Here is a 23,394-nt window from a genome sequence, read left to right on the forward strand (position 1 = left end):
CTCCTGCAAGAGCTGCATTGGCTGCCAATTTCCTTCTGGGCAAAGGTTGTTACCTTTAAATCCTAACATGGTTGAGACCATGTTATTTGAAGGACCATCTCATCCTGGTCAAAACCACCTAACCCACCAGAGTGGGGAGTCACGGAGGGTCTTCTCTCCTAAGAAAGTCCATGTGGCAGGACTCAGAAGATGGGCCTAGGGTGGCTCCCACTCTTTGGAATATCATCCCCATGGAGGTTAGATTGGCACCCACTTTAATTGTCTTCAGCAAGGCCCTTTTGCCAACATGCTTTTGGAGCCCAGAGTGGGATGGAGCCCTTCAAGTGGCTTATCTAAAGGATCTGTTATCCCCAGGAGTGTGTGGGGAGGAAGGTTTATTATTTCTATTGTTTGTATTTTGGATTTTTTTCAGCACCCCAGAAACCCTGACAGTGAATGGGTGCCAAATAAATTCTCACAAATGAACAAACAAAGAAACAAGCAGAATATAATAGAATAACAGAGTTGGAAGGGATCATGGAGGGCTTCTATTCCAACCCCCTGCCTAGGCAGGAAACCCTACAACCATTTTGTTTTTCTTGCCTAAGTGTAGAACCTTACTTTTTTCACCATTGAATTTCATTTTATTAGATAGTGCCCAATGTTCAAGTCTTTCAAGATCAACTTGTATCTTGAGCCTCTCTTCTGGATTGTTGGCTATTCGTGCCAGCTTGGTGTCATCTGCAAATTTGATGAGTTCCCCTTCTATCCTCTCATCCAAATCATTGATGAAGATGTTGAAGAGTACTGGGCCTAAAACAGAGCCTTGGGGTACTCAACTGCATACCTCCCTCCATGTAGATTCAGTTCCATTGAGGACTACAAGTTGAATGTGGTTGGTCAGCCAGTTACAAATCCATCGTTAGTGATGCTGTGTAACTCACAATTTTCTACTTTATCTAGTAGTAGGTGATTGTCTCCTTTATCAAATGCCTTACTGAAGTCCAAGTAAATGATATCAACTGTATTCTTATGGTCCACTAATTTTGTCACTATGTCAAGTAGATTATTAAACCTAAAGTAGATTATTAAATTATTAGTCAATAACTAATGCAACTTTTCAAATATCAGTATCAATATTTTTATTGTTTCATTCATCAACATTCTTTGACTGAAAATGTGGATAAAACCTCCAAACAAATTATTGACTTATTTGTCAGACCTTGATATGTAAAAAAATATTTCCTCTTCTCTGCTAAACAATTCTGTTCATTTTATATGGAAAATGGGAACCTTGCTCCATTATAAGGAACGAACATGAATTTCAACACTTGAGGCTGTTTTTAATTGCCAATGTCCCTTATATTACTTTCATTAGAATTTCATCATTGGGAAAAAAAACCTTCAATTGAACTCCTTATTCTCTCAGCAAAAACAAAATAATTATCTCCTACAGGAATCGCCATATTTTTTTTAGCTAAGCCAAAACCTCAAGGTCTGTACATAAAGGTATTAAAATTCAGCAATACTTAAGGTATCTATTTGGTTATAAAGTAACTCTTGAACTCCAGGGAGTTTGGCACAAAGGGATAATAATGGATCCATCAGATTCATTCTTACAAGATTCCTCCCTCCTTTTCGCCCCCAGAATATCTGTCCAATCCTAGTTATAGTCAGTATACAAATTTGCTACACACATGGAACTTCAGATAGAAAATGATGGGATTTCTGATTAGGTGCATTGTCAGATATAAACCTTTGCTTAATCATTGAATGAACCACTAAAATACAAACTTCCTTATGGACAGGAGACACAAATATTTTCCCTATGACAAATGCCTGAAGATGTTGTTCCTTCTGATTCTCTTGGTGCAGAAGGCAGTTACACTGAGCTGCCCTGCGAGCAATATTTTCCCTGTTCCCCATGAGTGGTACCAGCCTGGTGACCTCATCATAGGTGGGATGGTGTCTCAGATAATTCACAATCTTGTTGAACGTGAATTTACAAAATATCCTTCTCTAAAGCGTTATGATTTACCACTGTAAGGATTGTTTTATATTGTTTTAGCTATTTCCTGGTATGATTTGCTTATTGGTAACCTATGTCTATCACTGTTGTAGCTTATGATTCTTAATGAATGCATTTTTTTTCTTTTATGAGCACTTCTTTTAGAACCAGAGACAAATTAATTTTGTGTCCAGTCACACTTGGCCAATAAAGAATTCTACTGTATTTTATTCTGTTATGTTGTGTTGTGTTCTATTCTATTTTTTTCCCCATTCATTTTCTAAACTGAGATAGATATGCCAAAATTCTTTTTTTTTTTACTAATAGTTCTTTGAGAATAAATGCAAGTTTTTTATATAAATTTGCTCTTGCTTCCTTGTCTTTCAAACATATTTGATTGTGGGAAAACAAATCATTTTCTTCTCATTGTATTAAATTCTTATTCACAAACTGCATGAAGTTAAGGTGCAAAAAGTCTTTTGGAGAACATTTAGTGAGTATAATTATCCAGTCTATGCAGTCACTCCTTGCATTACATATATTAAAAGATGTGATACTTGCTGGCTGTATTCTATTTTGTAGAATACATAATAGAAATACATGTTTGAAACAACAATCACAACTTTGTTCTATACATATTTGTTGCAAATCATGGAAATGCTGTAGTTGAAAACTATAGAAATTATTGAGTGTGTTACAAAGACTCTCATCTTCTCACTTACACCAAAGACAGAAATGGTTGTTACTCATATATCAATGCTTTCACCATAATAGAATTGTCAACTTATATTGTTCAATGTGGGTGTTTAAACTATTTGCAGTGTCATAACCAAATTCTACCAGCACGTCCTCGCCTTGGCCTTTGCTGTGAAGGAGATCAATGAGGACTCCCAGATCTTACCTAACATCACTCTCGGGTTCCACATCTATGACAGTTACAACAACCCAACGATGACCTATCGTACCACTCTGGACCTGCTTTTCAAATCCCAGGAATTTGTCCCAAACTACAAATGTGACAGCCAGAAAAATCTCATAGCCATAATTGGGGGATTAGGTCCTGATACATCATCCTTTATGGCAGAAACTATACATGTCTACAAAGTTCCACAGGTAGTTTGGGGTGGAGTGGGAGAGAAAAGAAGTTTGCAATTAATAGTATATACTAGTTGCTTGCCATTCCTTTCTGTAGGAATTCAATTAAATACACTTTTATCACCACTTGTCTGTTTTTCCCACAACTCAATAGACTGGCTCAAGGCAATCCAATAGAATCAAAATCTTTTATTACAATCATACATATGTTTTGACTGAAAAACCAGCAATAGGTCACAACTCTTGCTACAATTTTCTTGGTGTAGGATGAAAGTGATTTAGTGTTTTTCTTAGCCATTTTTGAAGGATTGGTGCTGTAGGATTAGTATTTTGCCATGCCATTCTGCATGACTTCAATTTGGCTCTCTATTTCCCCTCCCTTCTGCAGTTCCCACAACTCAAGATGTTGGCTCAAAAAATCAGTCAAGAAAATCTAAACCCTTTATTAATTTAAATTTAAATCACAAATTACAGTACAAAATTAATCTTACTTGAGAAGGCAACCTGATGTTTTGCATTGACCACTATCTGTGGTGAGATATGGAGCTGTGTGAAGAGGAGGATAGAGAAGGCTGGCTATCACATAGGGCATAGAATTATTGAGTTGAAAGAGTCATTAGAGGTCCTCTATTCCAACCCCCTCTCTGAGCAACAGATCCTATACCGTTTCAGGCAAATTACTGCCCAGTCTCTTTTTGAAAGCCTCCAGTGATGGAGCACCCGCAACATCTGAAGACAAGTTGTTCCATTGGTTAATTGTTTTCACTGTTAGGAAATTTCTCCCTAGTTCATTTTGGTGCTTTGGAAAATAGTGTGAGGCCCTCCCCCATCTTTGTAGGAGTATCCCAAATATTGGAATGCTGCTATCATGTCTCGTGGTTTTAGGGAGGATTTCCTTTCAGCCACTTCCTGAAATCAAAGCTATCAGCATTTTCACTCCTGTCCTCAACTCAGCTCCAGATTCCACCAAGCTACCTGAAAACAGGTGACAACTCTACTTGCTACGTCTTGGTTGGGTCTGAAAATAAGAATTGAATTTAAAACTCAACTGATTTGGCTGGAAATTGTTGGAGTATTGGGGCTACCTGGTACTTTTGAAGATCTCTATAATAATTGTAGTAAATGAAGAGATGATTAATTCTACTCCTCCAAAAACTGACGGGCATAGTCTTCCACGTATAATTATTTAATTTTATCTGCTACAAATAAGGGAGCTCAAAAACTCAGATGTTAGCAAGTTTCCAGATGTTCTAAGGGGATGAACACACTGGAACGCTGCATTAGGAAACTGAGTGTGATTGTAATCTACTTATATTTCAGATGAGAAAATATTGTGTCAATAAATTATAGTTGCTTCTCTTTTCCAGCAAATGTCATACTTTACATAGAATTGGACAAATATTCAATGTATAGAAAGCTTCATTAAATGTCTAACTGGCAGTCAGATACTGAACAAGTTTCCAGATGTTCTAAGGGGATAACATACTGGACCTCTATATTAGGAAAGTGAGTGTGATTGTAATCTCGTTATATTTCAGATGAGAAAATACATCATCAAGGAATTTTGCTTGCTTCTCTTTTCCAGCAAATATCTACATAGAATTGGACAAATGTTCAATGTAGGGAGAGCTTCATTGAGTTTCTATCCTGCAGTGTTCATCATATTTCTCCCATGATTTTCATGAATAATGAATTTCTCTTTTCCGTTCGTTTAGTTGATTTATGGTTCCTTTGCCCAAGAAGACTTTCAAATTACTGAGTTATTTCCACTTTATTGCATGGTCCCCAAAGAGGAGCATCAGTACACTGGACTTATACAACTTCTTCTCCATTTTGGATGGACGTGGATTGGACTCTTTGCTTTCGAAAATAAGGAAGAGCATTTTTTGCAGAAACTGCAGCCGCTGCTTTCACAGAATGGGGTCTGTTTAGCTTTCACGCAAAAAATTCCACAATATCTCGACTTGGAAGATATGCCAGAATTGTTCAATTCAATCTCAGTTATTTCTAATAAATTGATGGATCAAAAAGCGAATGTTTTTCTTGTCCATGGAGAGTCAACCACAATAGTGTGGCTCAGAACGATCATGTTTCTATGGGATCCTGAAAATAAAGAGAGTGCGTTATTGAGGAAGGTTTGGATCCTGATGAATCCGATTGATTTCATCCTGTTGGGAATCCAAAGGAGATGGGACCTCCTGATGTTCCACGGGGCTCTTTCCTTTACTGTGCATTCCAGTGACGTTCGAGGCTTTGAAGAATTTATTCAAGTCATCAAACCTTCAACCCACAAAGATGGATTTCTTCAAGAGGTTTGGGGGCAATTGTTCAATTGTTCATTATTGTCTTCACCTATGATTACTGAAACCTGTACTGGAGAAGAGAAGTTGGAGAATCTACCTGGTCCTCTGTTTGAGTTGCAGATGACTGGCCAAAGCTACAGCATCTACAATGCTGTTTATGCAGTGGCACATTCTTTGCACGAGGCCATGAGCTCAAAATCCCAAGCAAGGGTGGTTCAAAGGGTTGAATTTCCAAATCTCCATCCTTGGCAGGTAATTTTTTCATGCTACATCTCTCTTGTATTTCAGCCATCATAACTTATTTACCTTGTCCTATGGCCACAGACCTGGTGGCTCAGTGGCTAAGACTCTGAACTTGCCGATCAGAAAGGTCAGCAATTCGGTTTGAATCCTGAGCGCCGTGTTAATGGAGGGAGTCCCCATGACTTGTCCCAGATTCTGCCAACCTAACACTTCAAAAGCATGTAAAAATGCAAGTAGAAAAATAGGAACCACCTTTGGGGGGAAGCTAACAGTGTTCCCTGCACCTTTGGCATTAGTCATCACCATGGAGACAGCGCTGGCTCTTCGGGTTTGAAATGGAGATGAGCATCCCCCTGTAGTGTCGGGAATGACTAGCACATATGTGCAAGAAGAACCTTTATCTTTATGGCTACAACTCAATAGAGAGACTGAGGCAACAAAGCTATTAGGTTTATAAAATAAGACTACAAACTTAAACCGTGCCTTTACTAATTTCAGTATAGCCAAGGGAATGTACTGTATGCATCAATTTTTGTTTTATAAATAACTTTTCACTTCCCCATAGAATTGGCCTGTCTTATTTATTTATTTATTTATTTATTTATTTATTTATTTATTTATTTATTTATTTATTTATTTATTATTTAGGGTTCAAAAGTTTTATTTCTTTTAAAACAAACATTTCATCATTCCTCAATCAGTAAGACATCGAAGTACAACTTTTTGTGTATCAAAAAGTTTACCAGCAAATTCTTGTCTAGCCTAATGTATACCCCTCCCTCCCTCCCCCTTCCCCCCAACCCCCCTCCTCTTTCCCCCACCGGCTTCCCAGAACACGTACACGGTATGGATTTTTAACAAACACAGTCTAAAATCTATTGAGAAAAAAGAAATAAAGAAATTAATGACATCTCTACATTGATCTTAGCTTCTTCTTGCTGAGCTAACTTTAAACAATTTAAATCATTTCTGATCTTAAGCATAGGCTAACTGGAATTTCTTGGTCCCGTATTTATTTTGTATATAGTCAATCCATTTTTTCCAGTCTCGTTTATATCTCTCATTTGAGTGATCTTTAAGATATGCCGATATTTTAGCCATCTCGGCTAAGTTTGTAACTTTCAATGTCCATTCTTGAGTTGTAGGCAGGTCTTCCTTCTTCCAGTATTGCGCCACCAACAGTCTTGCTGCCGTTATTAGGTGCAGAATCAAGTTAGTCTCTACCACTGTAAAGTCAGTACATATACCTAGTAAGAATAACTGAGGAGTAAACTTTATCCTTCTTTTAAAAATATTTTGCATAATCCACCATATTTTTATCCAGAATGCCTTAACCTTTTGGCAGGTCCACCATATATGTTAATATGTAGCATCGAGAGAACCACACCTCCAACATTTAGGCTGTACATTCGGAGAAGCCAGCTTTTTAGGATCTAAATGCCATCTATAGAACATCTTATAAAAAATTTCTCTCAGGTTTTGAGCTTGTGTGAATTTCACATTTGTTACCCATATTCTTTCCCATGTATCCAACATTATTGATTCTTCAATATTTTGAGCCCACTTTATCATACAATCTTTAACTAATTCTGTTTCCGAATCCATCTGTATTAATACATTATATATCCTCTTTATATGCATTAAGCTTTGATCTCTTATTTGTTTAAACAAATTATCTTCAGCTTGGATAAAACCAATTTTTGATCTATTTTCCACCTGGCCTGTAATTGCCCATACCGGAACCATGTTTGAACTCCTCTTTTAATACCTCTAAAGATTTTAGTTGTAGTACCCCCCTTTCCAAAATGAGAAGCTGTCTATAGGTAGTTCTATCCTGTTTTTGTGCTATGTTCATATTTTCAATTGCATGTCTAGGAATTGCCCACATGGGTATCTTGTCATTTAATTTATATTGGTATTTTTTCCAGACCCACAGTAAAGCATTTCTTAAAATATGACTTTTAAACTTCTTATCCAATTTTTTGTTGAATAACAGGTAAGCATGCCAACCATATACCAGATAGTGTCCCTCGATATTCAGTATTCTATCATTAGTTAAATGAGTCCAATCACTGATTACAGATAGCGCCACTGCATCGTAATATAATTTTAGGTTAGGTAATTTCAAGCCTCCTCTCTCACGTACATCTTGCATTATTTTCATCTTTACCCTCGGTTTCTTTCCTGCCCATACAAATGTGTTGATACCCTTCTGCCATTCTAAAAGATTCGCATCTTTTTAAAGTATAGGTAACATTTGGAAGAGAAATAAAAATTTTGGTAAAATGTTCATTTTCACTGCCGCTATCCTACCCAGCAAAGATAAGTGCAATTTCTCCCATTTTTTCATCTCTATCTGTATACTATGCCAAAGTGGTTCATAAGTATGCTTATATAATTTCCCGTTTGAGGTTAAAATATTGACTCCAAGATATTTAACTTTTTTGACTACCTCACATCCTAGAATCCCTCCTAGTTCTTCCTTTTGTTTAGTATTCATATTTATAGCTAATATTTTGGTTTTTCCTAAATTTATTTTAAAACCAGATACTTGACCATATTGATTAATCGTATTCATTAAAACCATACTGGATTCCTGCGGTTGTTCCAATATTATGACCAAATCATCCGCAAAAACGTGCACTCTGTATTCGTGCTGCCTAATCTTGATCCCTTTTAGACCATCCAAGCCCCGTATTTTATTCAGCAATACTTCCAAAGTTATAATAAACAATAGCGGGGACAAAGGACAGCCCTGTCTTGTACCTTTTCCAATTTGAAAAGAGTCTGTTAAACTTCCATTGACTATAATTTGTGCTGTTTGCTGTTGGTATATTGCTTTAATTGACTGTAAAAATTATCTCCTATCTGCATTTTTTGCAATATCTTCAACAGAAATTGCCAATTAACTCGATCAAAGGCCTTCTCAGCATCCAAGAATATAAACGCAGCAGGGATCTGGTTGTTCTTTCCAAAATATTCTAATGCATTAATAATTAATCTGACATTACTTTTCATCTGTCTCCCCTGTATAAAACCTGTTTGGTCAGTGTGTATCAATTGTTGAATAACCAGCATTAACCTATTTGCTAGTATTTTAGTAAAAATTTTATAATCTACATTAAGTAATGAGATAGGTCTATAATTTTTTGGTTGGGTAGTATCTTGATCTTCTTTGGGTATCAAAGATATAAACGCTGTCTTCCAAGATGGAGGCACTTTACCTTCCATTTGAATCTTATTAAATAATTCTCTAAGAGGTTCTACCATTTCTAACTGTAAATTTTTATAGTACACCGCTGTCAAACCGTCTGTACCTGGTGCTTTCCCTAACTTTAATTGCTTAATTACCTGCAAGATTTCCCCCAAGGTTATTGGTTGATTCAATTTTTGCCTATGCTCTTCTCTAACTGAAGGCATTTTCTCTTTATCTAAATATTTGTCTATATCTAGACCATTAATTTTATCAACTTTATACAATTCTGTAAAAAATCCCCGAAATGCCTTTTGAATCTCTTCCTGTTGAAACACCTCCTTCCCTCTGTAAATCAGTTTAGATATATTTCGAGTTTTCCTTTTTTTCCTAATCTGGTAAGCTAACCATCTGCCAGGTTTGTTTGCATTGCAAAAGGTATTGTGTTTTGCATATAATAAATTAGTGGCTACCTGGTCAGAGATCAACATATCAAATTGAGATTTTAATATGGTGATAGCTTCCTTAACCTTTGTATCGCCTGGATTCATTGTTAACTCCAACTCTTTTCTCTTAATTTCCTCTTCCAATTCTGTTCGTTTTAGCCCTTGCTTATATCTATGTGTTTTATTTATATTCATCAGCACTCCTCTCATATACGCTTTGCTTGCATCCCATACGAATTCCATAGATGTACCCTTATTCATATTCAAAATGAAATATTCAGATAACAATTTTTTACAATCATTAATATACTTTTCATATCTAAATAAGTTTTCATTCAATCTCCAAGACCTTCTTGCCTGCACTACCCTTCCCAACTCCATCCAAACTGGGTTATGATCCGAAAGGACCCTAGCCGCAATCTTTGTCTTCTTGACCCTAGAAAGCAAATCATTAGTGATTAGTATAAAATCAATCCTTGAAAGGGATTGATGTCTATCAGAGAAAAAAGTGAAATCATATTCCTCTGCATTTCTTTCTCGCCAAATATCTCTCAATTCAAAGTCGTCCATCATGTCAAAAAAAGGTTTGGGTAGCTTTGCTCGCATCTTAGTATTTGGGCGAGAAGTCTTCTTATCTCTCTTAGTATCTATCACACAATTCCAATCACACAATAGTATACAGGACCTATAGTCCCACTGTACTAATTTGGCATGAAGATTTCTATAGAATCCATCTTGCTGTTAATTAGGAGCATAAATTCCCAAAAGTAATGTCTTTTTCCCTTCTAAGATTAGATCTAGCGCGATATATCTTCCAAAGGCTTCAATTAGTTCAGCTTTGATGTCTTTTCTTAAGTATACGACTATACCATTCTTCTTTTCCATAGCAGAAGCTACAAAATGTTGACCAAGTTTTGAGTTAATCAGATATTTTTGATCAGTTGATTTGATATGAGTTTCTTGCAAACAAATTATGTCATTCTTAAACTGTTTGAGATAGTGAAGTATTTTCTTTCTCTTCTGTGGGGAATTCAATCCATTGATGTTCCATGTTAAGATCTTAGTTGTCATCTTTGGTTGGCTGAAGCATTTTTAGAGCTTCCTGCATGGCCTGTTTAACCTTAGGCCTAGCTCCTCACATTGCTTCCAGACTTGTTATTGTAGCTCCTTGATCGATGGCCGGTGATTGTTGAGGTTGTTGCCTTTTAGCTTGTTTCTCCATTCTTCTAGTAATCATATGGCTAGGTCTTTGTTCCATAACACCTTGCGCTTCTAGAAGAGAGAGAGATGCTCCATCTTATCTGATAGTTGTGTAGTTTGCTGTCTGTCCTGTCCTTCTTGTGGTCTTTCTCCAGGTCCAGATGATGCAGGATATCCAGCCTTCAAAATATTATGGTAAAAATCTCGGGCTTTCCATACAGAGTTGAGGCGATATCTTTGCCTATCAAATGTAAGTATAATGCCAAATGGTGCGTCCCATCTATACTGTATCTGACGGTTTCTGAGTTCTTCGACTAAAAAAGCGTAGTCTCTCCTGTCTCTTAACATTTGAGGAGGTATCTCTTTCAAAACAATCAGGTCTTGACCGCCAATTTGGAGCTTAGTGTTATAAGACTCTTGTAGTACCATGTTTCTAAGCTCTCTTGTAGTGAAGTATATAGCGATGTCTCGAGGAAGCTGTTTCTGCTTTGCCACCCAGGAGTTAACGCGATAAACTTTGTCGATCTGCCAGTCGAGCTTAGTCCCTGGTCTTCCCACCAGACAATCAAAGGCTTCTGATAGGATCTGTTTCAGGTTCTCCTGTTTCTCCTCACGCAGCCCCCTTACTCTTAATGCCAGCTCCATTTGTTTATACTGTATCATAATAATTTCTTTTTCAGCATTTTCAACTTTTTGTTCCACCACCTCTGTTTTCAATGTCAAGTTGGTATTAGCCTCATTAAGATCCTCTAGACTATCTTCAATTCCGGAAACATGTTCTGTCAATACAGTTACAAGTCCCAGCATTTCATCTTTAATTTTAACAACCCTGGTATCGATTTTCTCATACAACTCCTGTTTAAGTCCTTTTATTTCCCCTTTTATTTCTTTTATTTCTTCTTTTCCCTCCTGTTTTATCTCCTGTTTTATCTCCTCTTTAAGATCTCTGTTTATCTTCCATTTTAATTGTCTGAGAGTTGAGAGCCACACTTAATTCACTCAAGAAGAATTCTTTCGTTAACAAATCTCCAGCAGGGGGCGTAGGGAGCGGAGGCTGCAACCTTGTGCCAGGCACTGGGGATGTGCCCCTGGGAATAGAGGGCAATGGTTTCAGATTAAGATTTGGTTTTGAGGCCATTCCAAATCTTATCTTCCAGCAATTAATAAAACTCTGCTGGCTGACTGTGCAGCTATAAGAAAAGATGCTGAATTTCTCCCTTTATTTTGAAATTTGAGGCTTGGCAAAACTTTACTAAGGATTTCAGAAAATAAGCATTGTAACAAGACAGTTCAGCAGATTCATCACCATTTAAATTCCAGATAAGCAAGATTAATGAGAGAAAGGAAGTCTTGTAAAAATGAAACTAATTAAAAAGTTTCTGCTGGCCGATTGTGAAGCAGGGTGATAAGACACTCCTTTGAAGTTTTAGAATTCTGTAGCATTTAACAAGGAGATTAAGAAAATAATCATTGTTATAGGAGAATCCAGCCAGCTCGGCGCCATTTTAAAAGCCTCTAAGTAAATAGATTTTCAGAGGAAGATCTTGTAAAAAAAAAGAGAAGCTAGGTTCTTGGTAAACAATTAATGTCCTTGTAAATGGATTCAGCTTGGACTTCCGGGGGCGGTGGCTGTCGCCGAAGGAGCTCAACGGAGCTCCTCTCAGAGTTCTGGTCTGTATATCTAATTAAGATCAATAGATATCACCCCTTTTTGGCAGAAAGGGGCAGGCAGAAGCTCAGGTGCTAGGATTTATTCGTAGTTCACAGCCCCTTTCTTTTTTTTTTGGCTGTGAACGGAGAAAGGATCCAGCGTAACTGAGCTCTTATCTCCAGCCAGTTCTTCTTAGCTGCCTTTTTTGCAGCCCCAGACAGGTGACCCCCCCCCCTCAGGACAATGATAAGCTGCTTAAAGCTACTTAAGACTAACACGAGCGGGTTCCACTCCTGAGATGTTCCTTTTTATATAACTATCTTAAACACCAGCCTCGTTTTCCTTTGAGGCTTCTTTGTTCAATCGTGCTACAAAATGGCGATCTTACTGTGTTGGTGATTAACAGATGACGTAATTAACCGGCTCTATCTTCCTGGAGACTGCTCCTCATTAACAAGCAAAATCTACAAATAACTTATTGAGAACTGAGCAGGTGAAGATACTGTTTATTTGTTTGTTCTCAGCTTTTACCTATAATGGCTCCCAGGTCTAAGCAGGCAAAGCGCTCCCCTTCGCATGTGCTTAAAGAACTTGCTATAAAATCGCTGCCCTCACCTCCCACACCCCCTATTGGAGATTCCTTAACACAGGAACTCCTTTCTCAAATACTCAATGACTTCAAACAAGAAATCAAAGAATTTGTGCTGGACTTATGTGACAAAATTGAGACCAAGATTGCCCAAATAAAGATGGATATGTTTGAAGCTATGTCTGCTTTGACAGATTATACCGAAGAAATGGAGACTAAACTGGAAACTCTGGAGGAGGCTAATCTTAATTTGACTTCCAACATCCAAACATTACAACAAGAGATTAGAGATACTCAAACACAATTTACAATGATAAATTACAACAGGAAGGCGTTTGCAATAAGAGTCAGAGGACTGCCTGAAAAGAAAGGAGAGAACTTGAAACAGACGTTTGTAGAGGCTTTCAGTCAAGTGGTGGGAAGTCCGGGATTTAATTTTGATTGGAATATTTGAAAAATCTATCGCCAGAATTTGTGTGTGGCAGAACAGCGACAGCTCCCAAGAGACATAATTATATATTTTTTTACAAGAGAATCCAGAAATGCGATCATCCAAAAGTTTTACAACAACAGGCTGCGAATCGATGGGCAGGATTTGTTTGTTTTTAAAGAAACACCATTCCAGATGTTGCAAGCAAGGAGAGATTATACTTTTTTAACCAAAGAGCTTAGAAACCACCAAATACAGTATAAATGGGAAGCTCCAGTTGGAATCACAGTTACATTCGAGAATCAAAGATTTCATCTCAACTCTGTTTCGGAAGCTCGGGACTTTTATTATAAAACTCTAAAGGCAGGACTTCCTGACTCACTCGGAAACGCGGAAAGACAAGGTGAAGGAAAGACAAGCAGCAATTCACTTGGTTACAAGACGGAGGGAGTTGTTCTCCCCCTACCGGAGAGGCGGAAGAGCGGAAATTGAGGATTTAGCCATATCCTCAAAGCAGCGGGACACGTGGCTATAAGGCAGAGGGCTGCCTTCTCCTTCCGGAAGGGCAGAAGAGTAAAGAATAAAGATCCAGCGATGTCTTTAAAATACTTTTTAAACTCTTAGATTGATTAAAATTTCAGGATTCCTGTTTGGTATGAAATGGTAAAGCTGTATATCGATCAGGAACGGAAAGAAGCATCGCTTATTTTGGACAGATATTGTATGGGATTTATATAAGACTTATTTGAATTTTAATCCAAACTGCGTATGAATTGTTTTCTGGTGTGAAGAAAGTGGAGATCAAGATTGATTTGAATTGCGGTTTGGGAGGAATGGAGTCGGGAGGAGTGGGGCAGAAGGGAAGGTGGAGTGGGATATTGATGAAGTGATCTTGGGACTGAATGAAATGGTATGGATTTTGGACACACATTTTACGGATTTACATGCTGGAAGTCTAACATAAAAAGCTCAGGATTTTAAAGTGAAGAGAGAGATCCTAATTTTATGGAATTTTGGCTTGGGAGGAATGGAGATGAGAAGCGAGGGGTAGGAAGAAGAGTAGCGAAAGTATGATTAGATTGCTTTGTATTAGAAGGTAAATTGATTTTTGTATAAACTATTATTTGAATATAAGGTTAAGAAAGGCTATTTGGAGAGTCTACAGGAAGATGGGGTAAATATCAAAGAAGCAAGGGACGAAGATAAAATATAAATGGAATGATCTATACTGTTTAAATTTTAATAGTGATGGGAGGCTGAGCATAATGTAAAAAGATTTTTATTCTTTTCTTTTCTTCTTTTTTTTTTTCCTTGTCGGAGTGTTTTTTTTATTTTATCTTCATTATTATTTTTAATCTAATTGACTATAAGATATTCTAGAAGGTGAATGGTAGTGAACTGTGCCGGGTGTGGGACCTGGGAAGTCAGAGGGGATTAGGGAGGGGTTCATTGGGGGTGGGTGGGTGGGTGGAGATATAGTCTCAATATATAGAATAAGAAGAATACACTTCTATACTGTTGTTCCTTATCTTTTCTTTTTCTTTTTTTCTTTTTTTCCCCCCCTCTTCTTTTTTCTTTTTAGCGCAATTTTTAGTAACTGAATAGATTAATGAATAGAGAAATGCACCAAGGTGAGAAGTAGAGGAAAAGAAGAGGGAGGAGTAAGGAGGGAGGAAGAGGGGAATGTAAGGTGGTTGAGAGGGGAAGGAGGGTGAGGAAGGCGAGAAAGGAAGATAGGAGGGGAAAGGGAAGTAGGTGGGGTGATTGTTGGAGGGAGAAAGGAAAGTTGGAGTGAGAGAAGAAGGGGTGTATGGAGGATGAAAGCGACAGGTTGGTTTTATATGTTGGATGATGAGTTGTGTTTAGGTTTGTTTTATTTTTTTATATTATTATTATAGCAAATATTCAGTATATAAGTGAATGTACAAAATTGAAAATGAAAATGAATAAAACATTTGAAACAGTAAATGGATTCAGCTTGTATTAAAATCAAATAAATCAAAGCTGTGAACTGAGTGGGAGGGATCTTACTTTGTACTGCACAAGGTAGTTTGAAGTTCCCAGCACGGACGCCGTTCTGCTTTGGGCTGGCCCCCTCTCTCTGCAGACACAGAAGCTGCAAAAATCGAAGGGCATTTGCCAGGAAAACTATATCTTCTTCCCTTCTTGCCTGAAGGATAAGAAACCTGTTAAGACGTCAGATGGATGATCATCTAAACAGATACGTGGCCAGGAATTCGGGGGCAGCTAATTTTAAGCTGCCACCATCAGCAAGCTCCTCCCAGGAAGTCCAGAATTGGCCTGTCTTGTGAATTTATCCACCTGGATTCCAAGAAGAATTCAATTGCATTGTGTCTGAAGGCACTCTTTCTTCTTTTTGTGCCCCCCCCCAATATTCTGAAATGTAGTACACTTCACTTTTCTTATTAGCTTGTGGTGGCGCAGTGGTTAGAGAAAGTACTGCAGGCTACTTGTACTGGCTGCCGGTTGCCAGCAGTTTGGCAGTTTGATGCCCACTGGCTCAAGGTTGACTCAGCCTTCCATCCTTCTGAGTTCAGTAAAATGAGGGGCCAGGTTGTTGGGCACAAATGCTGACTCTTCAAACTGCTTAGAGAGAGTTGCGAAGCCGTATGTGAGTCTAAGTGCTATTGCTATCCAAAATTATCCTCAGCCAGTTCTCTAATGAACTTGCCCTTGGCTCATGAAAATTTGAGAGTTGGGATGCAGATATATATCGATCCTTCTCTCTCTTTCCATCTTCCTCTCTCTCATTCTCTCTTCCTCTCTCCATCCATTTCTCTCTCACTTTCTCTCAATCTCTTCCTCTCCTTCCTTCTTTCTCTCCATCCATCTTTCTCTCTCTCCCTCTCTACAGCCATCTTTCTTTCTCTACATCCTTCTCTTTCAATCCTTCTCTCTCTCTCTCCATCTTTCTCTCTCTTTCCATCTTCCTCTCGCTCTCACTCATTCTCTCATTGTCTCTCTACCTCTCTCCATCCATCTCTCTCTTTCTTTCTCTCAATCTCTCTCCCTTTCCTTCTCTCTCCATCCATCTTTCTCTCATTTTCTCATTCTCTCTTTCTCTCCATCCTCTCTCAATCCTTCTCTCTCTCCATCTTTCTCATTCTCTCCATCCTTCTCTCACTCCATCCTTCTCTCTCTTTCCATCCTTTTCTCTCTCATTCTCTCCCTCGATCCTTCTCTCTCTCCTACTCTCTCTCCATTATACTCTCTCTTTCCATCTTCCTCTCTCATTCTTCTCATTCTCTCTTCCTCTCTCCATCCATTTCTCTCTTTTTCTCTCAATATCTCTCCTTCCTTCTCTCTCTCCATCCATCTTTCTCTCAATTTCTCATTCTCTCTCTCCCTCTCTTCATCCATCTCTCTCTCTTTTTCTCCATCCTTCTCTCTCAATCCTTCTCTCTCTCTCCATCTTTTTCTCTCTCACTCTCTCCATCCTTTTTTCTCCCCATCTCTTTCTTTCTCTCTCTCCATCCTTCTCTCTCTCAATATATCTCTCTCCATTCTTCTCTCTCCATATTTCTCTCATTCTCTCACTCTCTCTCCATCCTTCTCTCTCTCCATCCTTTTCTCTCTCATTCTCTCCTCCATCCTTCTCTCTTTCTTTCTCTCTCTCTATCCTTCTCTCTCTCATTCTCTCCATCTCTCCATCCATCTCTCTCTTTCTGTCAATCTCTCTCTCCATCCTTCTCACTTTTTTCTCTCAATATCTATATCCTTCTTTCTCTTTCCATCCATCTCTCTCCCCCTCCCCCCACTCTCTCTGTCAACTCTCTGTGTTGACATTCCATGCAGAGTGGCAGCGAGCCGGATCTCAGATTACAGTAGCTGGGTTGAAATGAATGAAGCTATTGGACAACATGAATTATGATGGGAGGACAGTAACACGGGCAAAGTTCAAAAGCAGATAAAGAAAGCAAAAAAAGATGGCTGTGAATAAGAAATGCCTAATGAAGAATGCCTAATGAAGCTGTTAATAAATCACTGTTTTTTGTATTACAATATTGGGCCGCTTATTATGAAGCAGGCATCGTTAGGATACTTTACACTCTCTCTGTCTCAACAATTGAGTGTAAGATGATAAAATCTGGCTAAAGGAAATTTGTGAGGTCTCATGATGTGAAGATTCTTTGAACTAATGTTTTGCCCCCCACCCCCAAGAAAAAACATTACATTAATACAAAAACAGACATGTGTCTTATCTGAAATATAAATTATTTATATTTTAATTGAACATATTTGATATTTGTTAGAGTAAAAGGAAGAATGAGAAAGCAAAAGTTAAATATGTTGGCCACTTTATTATTATTATCCTTCCAATTCACTCATTTTCTCTATCTCTGTCTCTCTGTCTCTGTCTATCTCTCTCTCTGTCTGTCTCTTTCATACTCTTTCAAGTAGCTCCATTCATTTCTTCAAGGCATTTCTTTTAACAATTCAGCTGGGGAGAGAGTATTCCTGAATGAGAAAGGGGAAGCAACTGGAGGATTTGACATCATCAACTTGATCACTTTTCCAAACAGATCCTTTCAGAGAGTAAGAGTTGGAAAGATGGATCCTCAAATTTCCAATGCCAAGGAATTAATCATTGATGAAGAGGTGATTGTCTGGCATCCAGCTTTCAATCAGGTATGGACTCATTTAATCAACTTTTCCCTGATCAATTTTGATCCAATATTGAACATAATCTCTTTAGAAATCTAATTTTCTCTCTCATTTTGAAATGGCATATTCTGTGCAAATATTGTCAATGATCAAGCTTTCATCAAATTGACAAACTTTGACTTTGACTTTATTGGGATTTGTATGCCGTCCACTCCCTAGGGACTCAGGGCGGCTTACAGATAGACGGGGAAAGGGGACATATAAAAATTAAAAAGAACAAACATTAAAATTGTACAATATTCATACAGCTTGGAATGGGGCTGGATAAAAATCAACAGCCCCAGGCCTGCCGGAACAGCCAGATCTTAATCGCTTTGCAGAAGGCCGGAAGAGTAGTAACGGTCCGGATCTCCACGGGGAGATCGTTCCATAGGGCCGGCGCAGCTACAGAGAAGGCTGTCCCCCGGGGGGTCGCCAGTCGACATTCACCGGCAGATGGAATCCGGAGGAGGCCTAATCTGTGCGATCGTATTGGTCTCTGGGAGGTAAATGGCAGGAGGCAGTCTCTCAAGTAACCAGGTCCTAAACCATGTAGGGCTTTAAAAGTGACGACTAGCACTTTGAAACTTGTCCGGAGACCAATGGGAAGCCAGTGCAGCTTGTGGAGGATAGGTGTAACGTGGGTGTACCTAGGTACCCCCACTATTGCTCGCGCGGCTGCATTCTGGACCAACTGCAGTCTTTGAACACTCTTCAAGGGCAGCCCCATGTAGAGCGCAAAGTGACATTACAATTTAAAAGATAGGTATTCACATTTGGGTTACATTTCCTTTTGAAATCACAGGAGTTGTAATCACATATATTTCTTTATTCTCTCTGCCATTCTCCAAACACGCCATTTGCACATCCTTATAATGTCAACATTTTATTGGCTAGTACACATATGTCTTGGCTCAATGGTTAAATCCACTGAGCTTGTCAGCTGGAAAGCTGACAGCCCAGGTTTGACACCTGCATGTTATGCAATAGGGTGAGCTCCTTCTCTTGCCTCAGCTCCTTCTCACCTAGGAATTCAAAAGCATGCAAATGTGAGTAGACTCATAGGTACCACTTTGATGGGAAGGTAACAGTGGTCCTTGTGCATATAGCCATGTTGGCCACATGACCATGGAAAATAACTTTAGACAATGCTGGCTCCCTCAGCCAAGGAAACAGAGATGAGCATTGTGCCTTAGAGTCGGATATGACTGGACAGGGAAACCTGTACTTTGTACATACACCAGGACTAACCCTTTAGGAATTTACGTTTATCACCAGGTTATTCCAATTTCTCTGTGTAATGATCCCTGCTGCCATGGATACTGCAAGAAAAGCTTGGAAGGAAAGCAATTCTGTTGCTACGACTGTGTTCCTTGCCCAGAAGGAAAGATTTCAAATCAAACGGGTAGGTTAGACATTCCAGTTGTCATTAGATACTCCTAAGGAAACTGTAATACACTACTTTAATGTAGCAAATAGTTTTGTGAGTTCTTCAAGGTGAATATTCACTTCTATACTTGTGAATCACAATCTGTCATTCTCAATTCCAAGGTTGCCCAATAAGACCTGAGCTCTTATATCCAACCTCACAGATTGTGCTAGACAGAATTGAATTTCATAGAATAATTGGCCTTCCCATTGTACTTCTTTTATGCTGGTTCCAGCTGATACAATAATGGAAAAACTGCATTTCCATAGATACATAATCCAACTGATAGCCAATTTTAAAAAATGTGAGTGGGATAACGGTTAGCACCCATAAAGAATATCATTTTCAAAAATATGGAATGTATAAAAACTTTCCTTGACTTTCGTTTCAGATATGGATGACTGTTTTCAATGTTCAGAACATCATTACCCAAATAAAGAAAAGAATGGATGTATCCTGAAACTGCTGGTCTTTCTAACTTTTGAAGAAACCTTAGGAATTGGTTTAGCCTCAGCAGCTCTTGGTTTCTTCTTCTTGACCTCTTGCGTACTTGGAACATTTATTAAGTACAAGGATACTCCCATTGTCAAAGCCAACAACAGGTCCCTCACCTACACCCTCCTTGTCTCTCTTCTGCTCTGTTTTCTCTCCTCTTTGCTTTTCCTCAGCCAGCCTGGCAAAGTGACCTGCCTTCTCCGACAATCAATGTTTGGCATCACCTTCTCAGTGGCCATTTCTTGTGTCCTGGTCAAAACCATCACTGTGGTTGTAGCCTTCATGGCCACTAACCCAGTATCTCAGATGAGAAAATGGGTGGGGAATAGATTGGCTTTTTGTACTGTCCTTTCCTGTTCTCTATTCCAAGTATGTCTTTGCATTCTTTGGTGGTCAACATCACCTCCATTCCCTGAGTTGGACAAGCACTCACAGCCCCAAGAAATGATTTTACAGTGCAATGAGGGGTCAGCTTTCTTCTTCTATTGTGTCTTGGGCTACATGGGTATCTTGGCCATCGCCAGCTTTATTGTGGCTTTCTTTGCCCGTACATTACCTGACAGCTTTAACGAAGCCAAGTTCATCACCTTCAGCATGTTGGCCTTTTGCAGTGTGTGGATCTCCTTCTTTCCAGCCTATCTGAGCACAAAGGGAAAAGCCATGGTAGCTGTGGAGGTCTTCTCCATCTTGGCGTCCAGTGCTGCATTACTGGGATGCATATTCCTCCCAAAATGCTACATCATTGTTTTGCGGCCTGACCTCAACCACAGGGAGCAACTCAAAAAGAGAAAATAGCACATCATGTAATTTTTCTGGCTTTGAGAAATTGCTCATGCAAAAAAAGAGAAGGATTGTTTGCTACCTATAAGAGATATATAGAAGTCATTAAATCTGACAATGGAGAAATTATCCTAGTCACCAAGATTTATTATAGTGGCCAATTGGAAAAGAAATGCTCCTGCTGCAGCATTTGTTATCATTCTCCAATATTATTTAATTACACACCTTCTGTCTTTCAACGCCCCAAGATAGCAAGATGTTGAGAATCCAGTTGTCATGTCAGAATATTTGAGATATTGAATTAAATCTTATCCAATGTATGCAGCTTACTTATTTATGAAGCAAATTTAAATGCTTGCCTACTTGCTCACAGTGACTCTAGGCAGCTTATAAGCAATAAAACAATATACGAACAAAAATGAAAAATGATATCCCCCCCCCCAATGACAACACACAATCAAATAAGTCATTTGATGGGCTCCATCCCACCCACGATTCCCTAGGCCGCTGGCAAAACCAGGCCTTTAGTACTTTACATAAGAGTGTCAAAGTGGGGGACAGTCTAATTTCTGAAGGGATGATGTTCCAGAGGGTGGGAGCCACCATGAAGAAGGCCCTCCTTCTCAGTCCCACCAAATTTGCCTACTTAGGGGATGGGACTTTGCCATTTTCATGGTTTTTATATTTTCTATTTATGAATGACTTCATAAATGTAGTAAAAAGGGAATTATGTTTTATGAAGATGAATTTAACATGGTATCAGGGGGATATTCCTTTGGGATAGGTCTGCGGTGTCAGGTCCTCTTCATTGATTAATTAGGAAAGAAAGACCACGAGACTCCATGTGAAGAAATCAAGTGTACTTTTACTAATTAAGAATGATTAAAGGCGAAGCATAGCGAAATCTGATTAATTAGGCGCGAAAGCAATTGATATATAGAATAGCCCATTCCCCACCCCTTGGCATCATAGACCCAGTCCAATCATAAGTCTTCCAAGTGTCAGGTGTGAGATAACTTCAAAAGGCATCACGAAGATGGAATGTCAGTGCCGTTAGACCTGGCGGGAAACACCCACGCATGCGTAGTCCGATCAGCCGGTGAACTCCAGAAACTTCCTCCAGCACAATGAGTAACCCCTCCCAAATACCATGCCCTCCCTCCCCGTTTCATGGCAGCTGAAGTGATAGCAAAGCAGAAGCTGACATCCGGCCGTCCCCCGGAAAAAGGCGATCAGGCCTAAAAAGGAGAAAACACAAACAAACCGATGAACAACAAAACATAGAAGAGAGATGGGGGGGGGGAGAAAAAGAAAATTAAGGCTTGTCAGGATAAGCAGCATAAAACTTCCAAAGCAGGCGAGGGGCACGAACATGGGACTTGTCAACCCATTCCGTATGCGAGGGAGGAAAATGTTTCCAAGCCACTAAATACTGAATGCGATTATGCCGCTTGCGGGAGTCTAGGATTTCACGAACTTCAAAGTGCTGTTCACCATCAATCAACAAAGGAGTGGGTGGAGGATCATCAGGCGGACGCAAAGTTGAAACACGAACAGGCTTAATGAGGTTAACGTGGAACACGGGATGAACACGGGAGAGATGCTTAGGTAGCTGTAAACGAACGGAAACAGGATTGATGATCTTGACAATGGGGAAAGGGCCAACATACTTAGGCCCCAACTTTTTGGACTTTTGTGTGGTCTGAAGGAACTTGGTGGACAAGTAGACGAGGTCACCCTCCTTGTACTGATAAGGCTGGGTACGCTTCCTATCAGCTTGTTTTTTATGAGCGCGATGTGCAGCATCCAAAGTAGCAAGAGTTAAAGGCCAAACATGACTTAGCCGGTCACTCCAGTCAGCGACGGAAGAAAATTGCAGTTGGTCACGAGGCAACTCAGGAATAGGAACAAAATCCTGACCAAAAACAACCCGGAAAGGGGTAAAACCAGTGCTGCTATGAACAGAATTGTTGTAGGCCACCTCAGCGTGCGGTAACAGGTCAACCCAGTCATCCTGCTGATAATTGATGAAACAACGTAAATATTGCTCCAAAACAGAATTGGTCCTCTCACAGGCCCCATTAGTCTGAGGATGGTGGGCGGAGCTAAGGCCCTGGGCGGAGCCAATGCGTTTAAGAAATTCTCTCCAGAAAGCTGAGGTGAATTGGACACCTCTATCAGAAATAATGCGATCAGGCACTCCATGCAAACGGTAAACGTGGGAAATGAAAAGTTTAGCGAGAGCCTTAGCAGAAGGAATTTTGTGGCAAGGTACAAAATGAACCTGCTTTGAGAATAAGTCCGTAATGACCCAAATGACGGTGTGCCCTTGGCTCTCGGGAAGCTCGACAATAAAGTCCATAGAAATTTCCTTCCAAGGGGCAACAGGCTGTGCCACTGATTGGAGCAGACCTTGCGGCTTTCCAGGTGCCCTTTTTGCGGCCGCACAAACCGGACAACTAGCAACATATAGTTCAATGTCCTTTTTCAAAGAGGGCCACCAGAATTGCCTCTTGACTAGATGTAAAGTTTTGACGAACCCAAAATGACCCGCCAACTTGGAATCATGAGCTCATTGGAGGACGGTGAGACGAAGAGAAGCGGGGACATAAAGCTTGGCTCTGATCCACGGTAGATCATCCCTCATTGTGCACTCATCCTGATGATTCAGGAACCAATCATCCTGGGGAAGGGCATTTTTGAGGTCAGAGAGAAAATCTTGAGGCACTTCCATTTTCGAGCGTGCTTGCTGGCGAGTGACCACAGGAGCCGCTAGGCTGGAAGTTGGAACAACAGGTTGAACAATGCTCAATTTAGAGCAGTTGTATTGAGGGAGTCTGGACAACGCATCCACCATGAAATTTTTCCCTCCAGGGATGTACTTGAGC

At 39.5% G+C, this 23,394-nt stretch overlaps 1 protein-coding gene across 1 annotated transcript; it reads left to right on the plus strand.

Annotated features, from left to right (window-relative positions):
- The first annotated feature begins 1,779 nt into the window (after window positions 1-1,779).
- Window positions 1,780-20,521, plus strand: LOC116522021 (vomeronasal type-2 receptor 26-like). Its single transcript, XM_032236608.1, has 5 exons — window positions 1,780-2,021; window positions 2,809-3,100; window positions 17,692-17,787; window positions 19,081-19,207; window positions 19,623-20,521. Exons 1-5 carry the CDS (start codon window positions 1,780-1,782, stop codon window positions 20,519-20,521), a joined length of 1,656 nt encoding a protein of 551 aa, XP_032092499.1.
- Window positions 20,522-23,394: the final 2,873 nt, after the last annotated feature.

The sequence above is a fragment of the Thamnophis elegans genome, chromosome Z (assembly GCF_009769535.1).
Source record: "Thamnophis elegans isolate rThaEle1 chromosome Z, rThaEle1.pri, whole genome shotgun sequence".
Lineage (NCBI taxonomy): Eukaryota > Metazoa > Chordata > Lepidosauria > Squamata > Colubridae > Thamnophis > Thamnophis elegans.

Excerpts from the sequence above, each read along its gene's own strand:
- LOC116522021 (XM_032236608.1), top strand. The coding sequence starts at position 1,780 with ATGGACAGGAGACACAAATATTTTCCCTATGACAAATGCCTGAAGATG. Across the intron at positions 2,022-2,808 it reads AAGCGTTATGATTTACCACT|TGTCATAACCAAATTCTACC; the intron begins GTAAGGATTGTT and ends AACTATTTGCAG. Across the intron at positions 3,101-17,691 it reads ATGTCTACAAAGTTCCACAG|AGAGTAAGAGTTGGAAAGAT; the intron begins GTAGTTTGGGGT and ends AGATCCTTTCAG.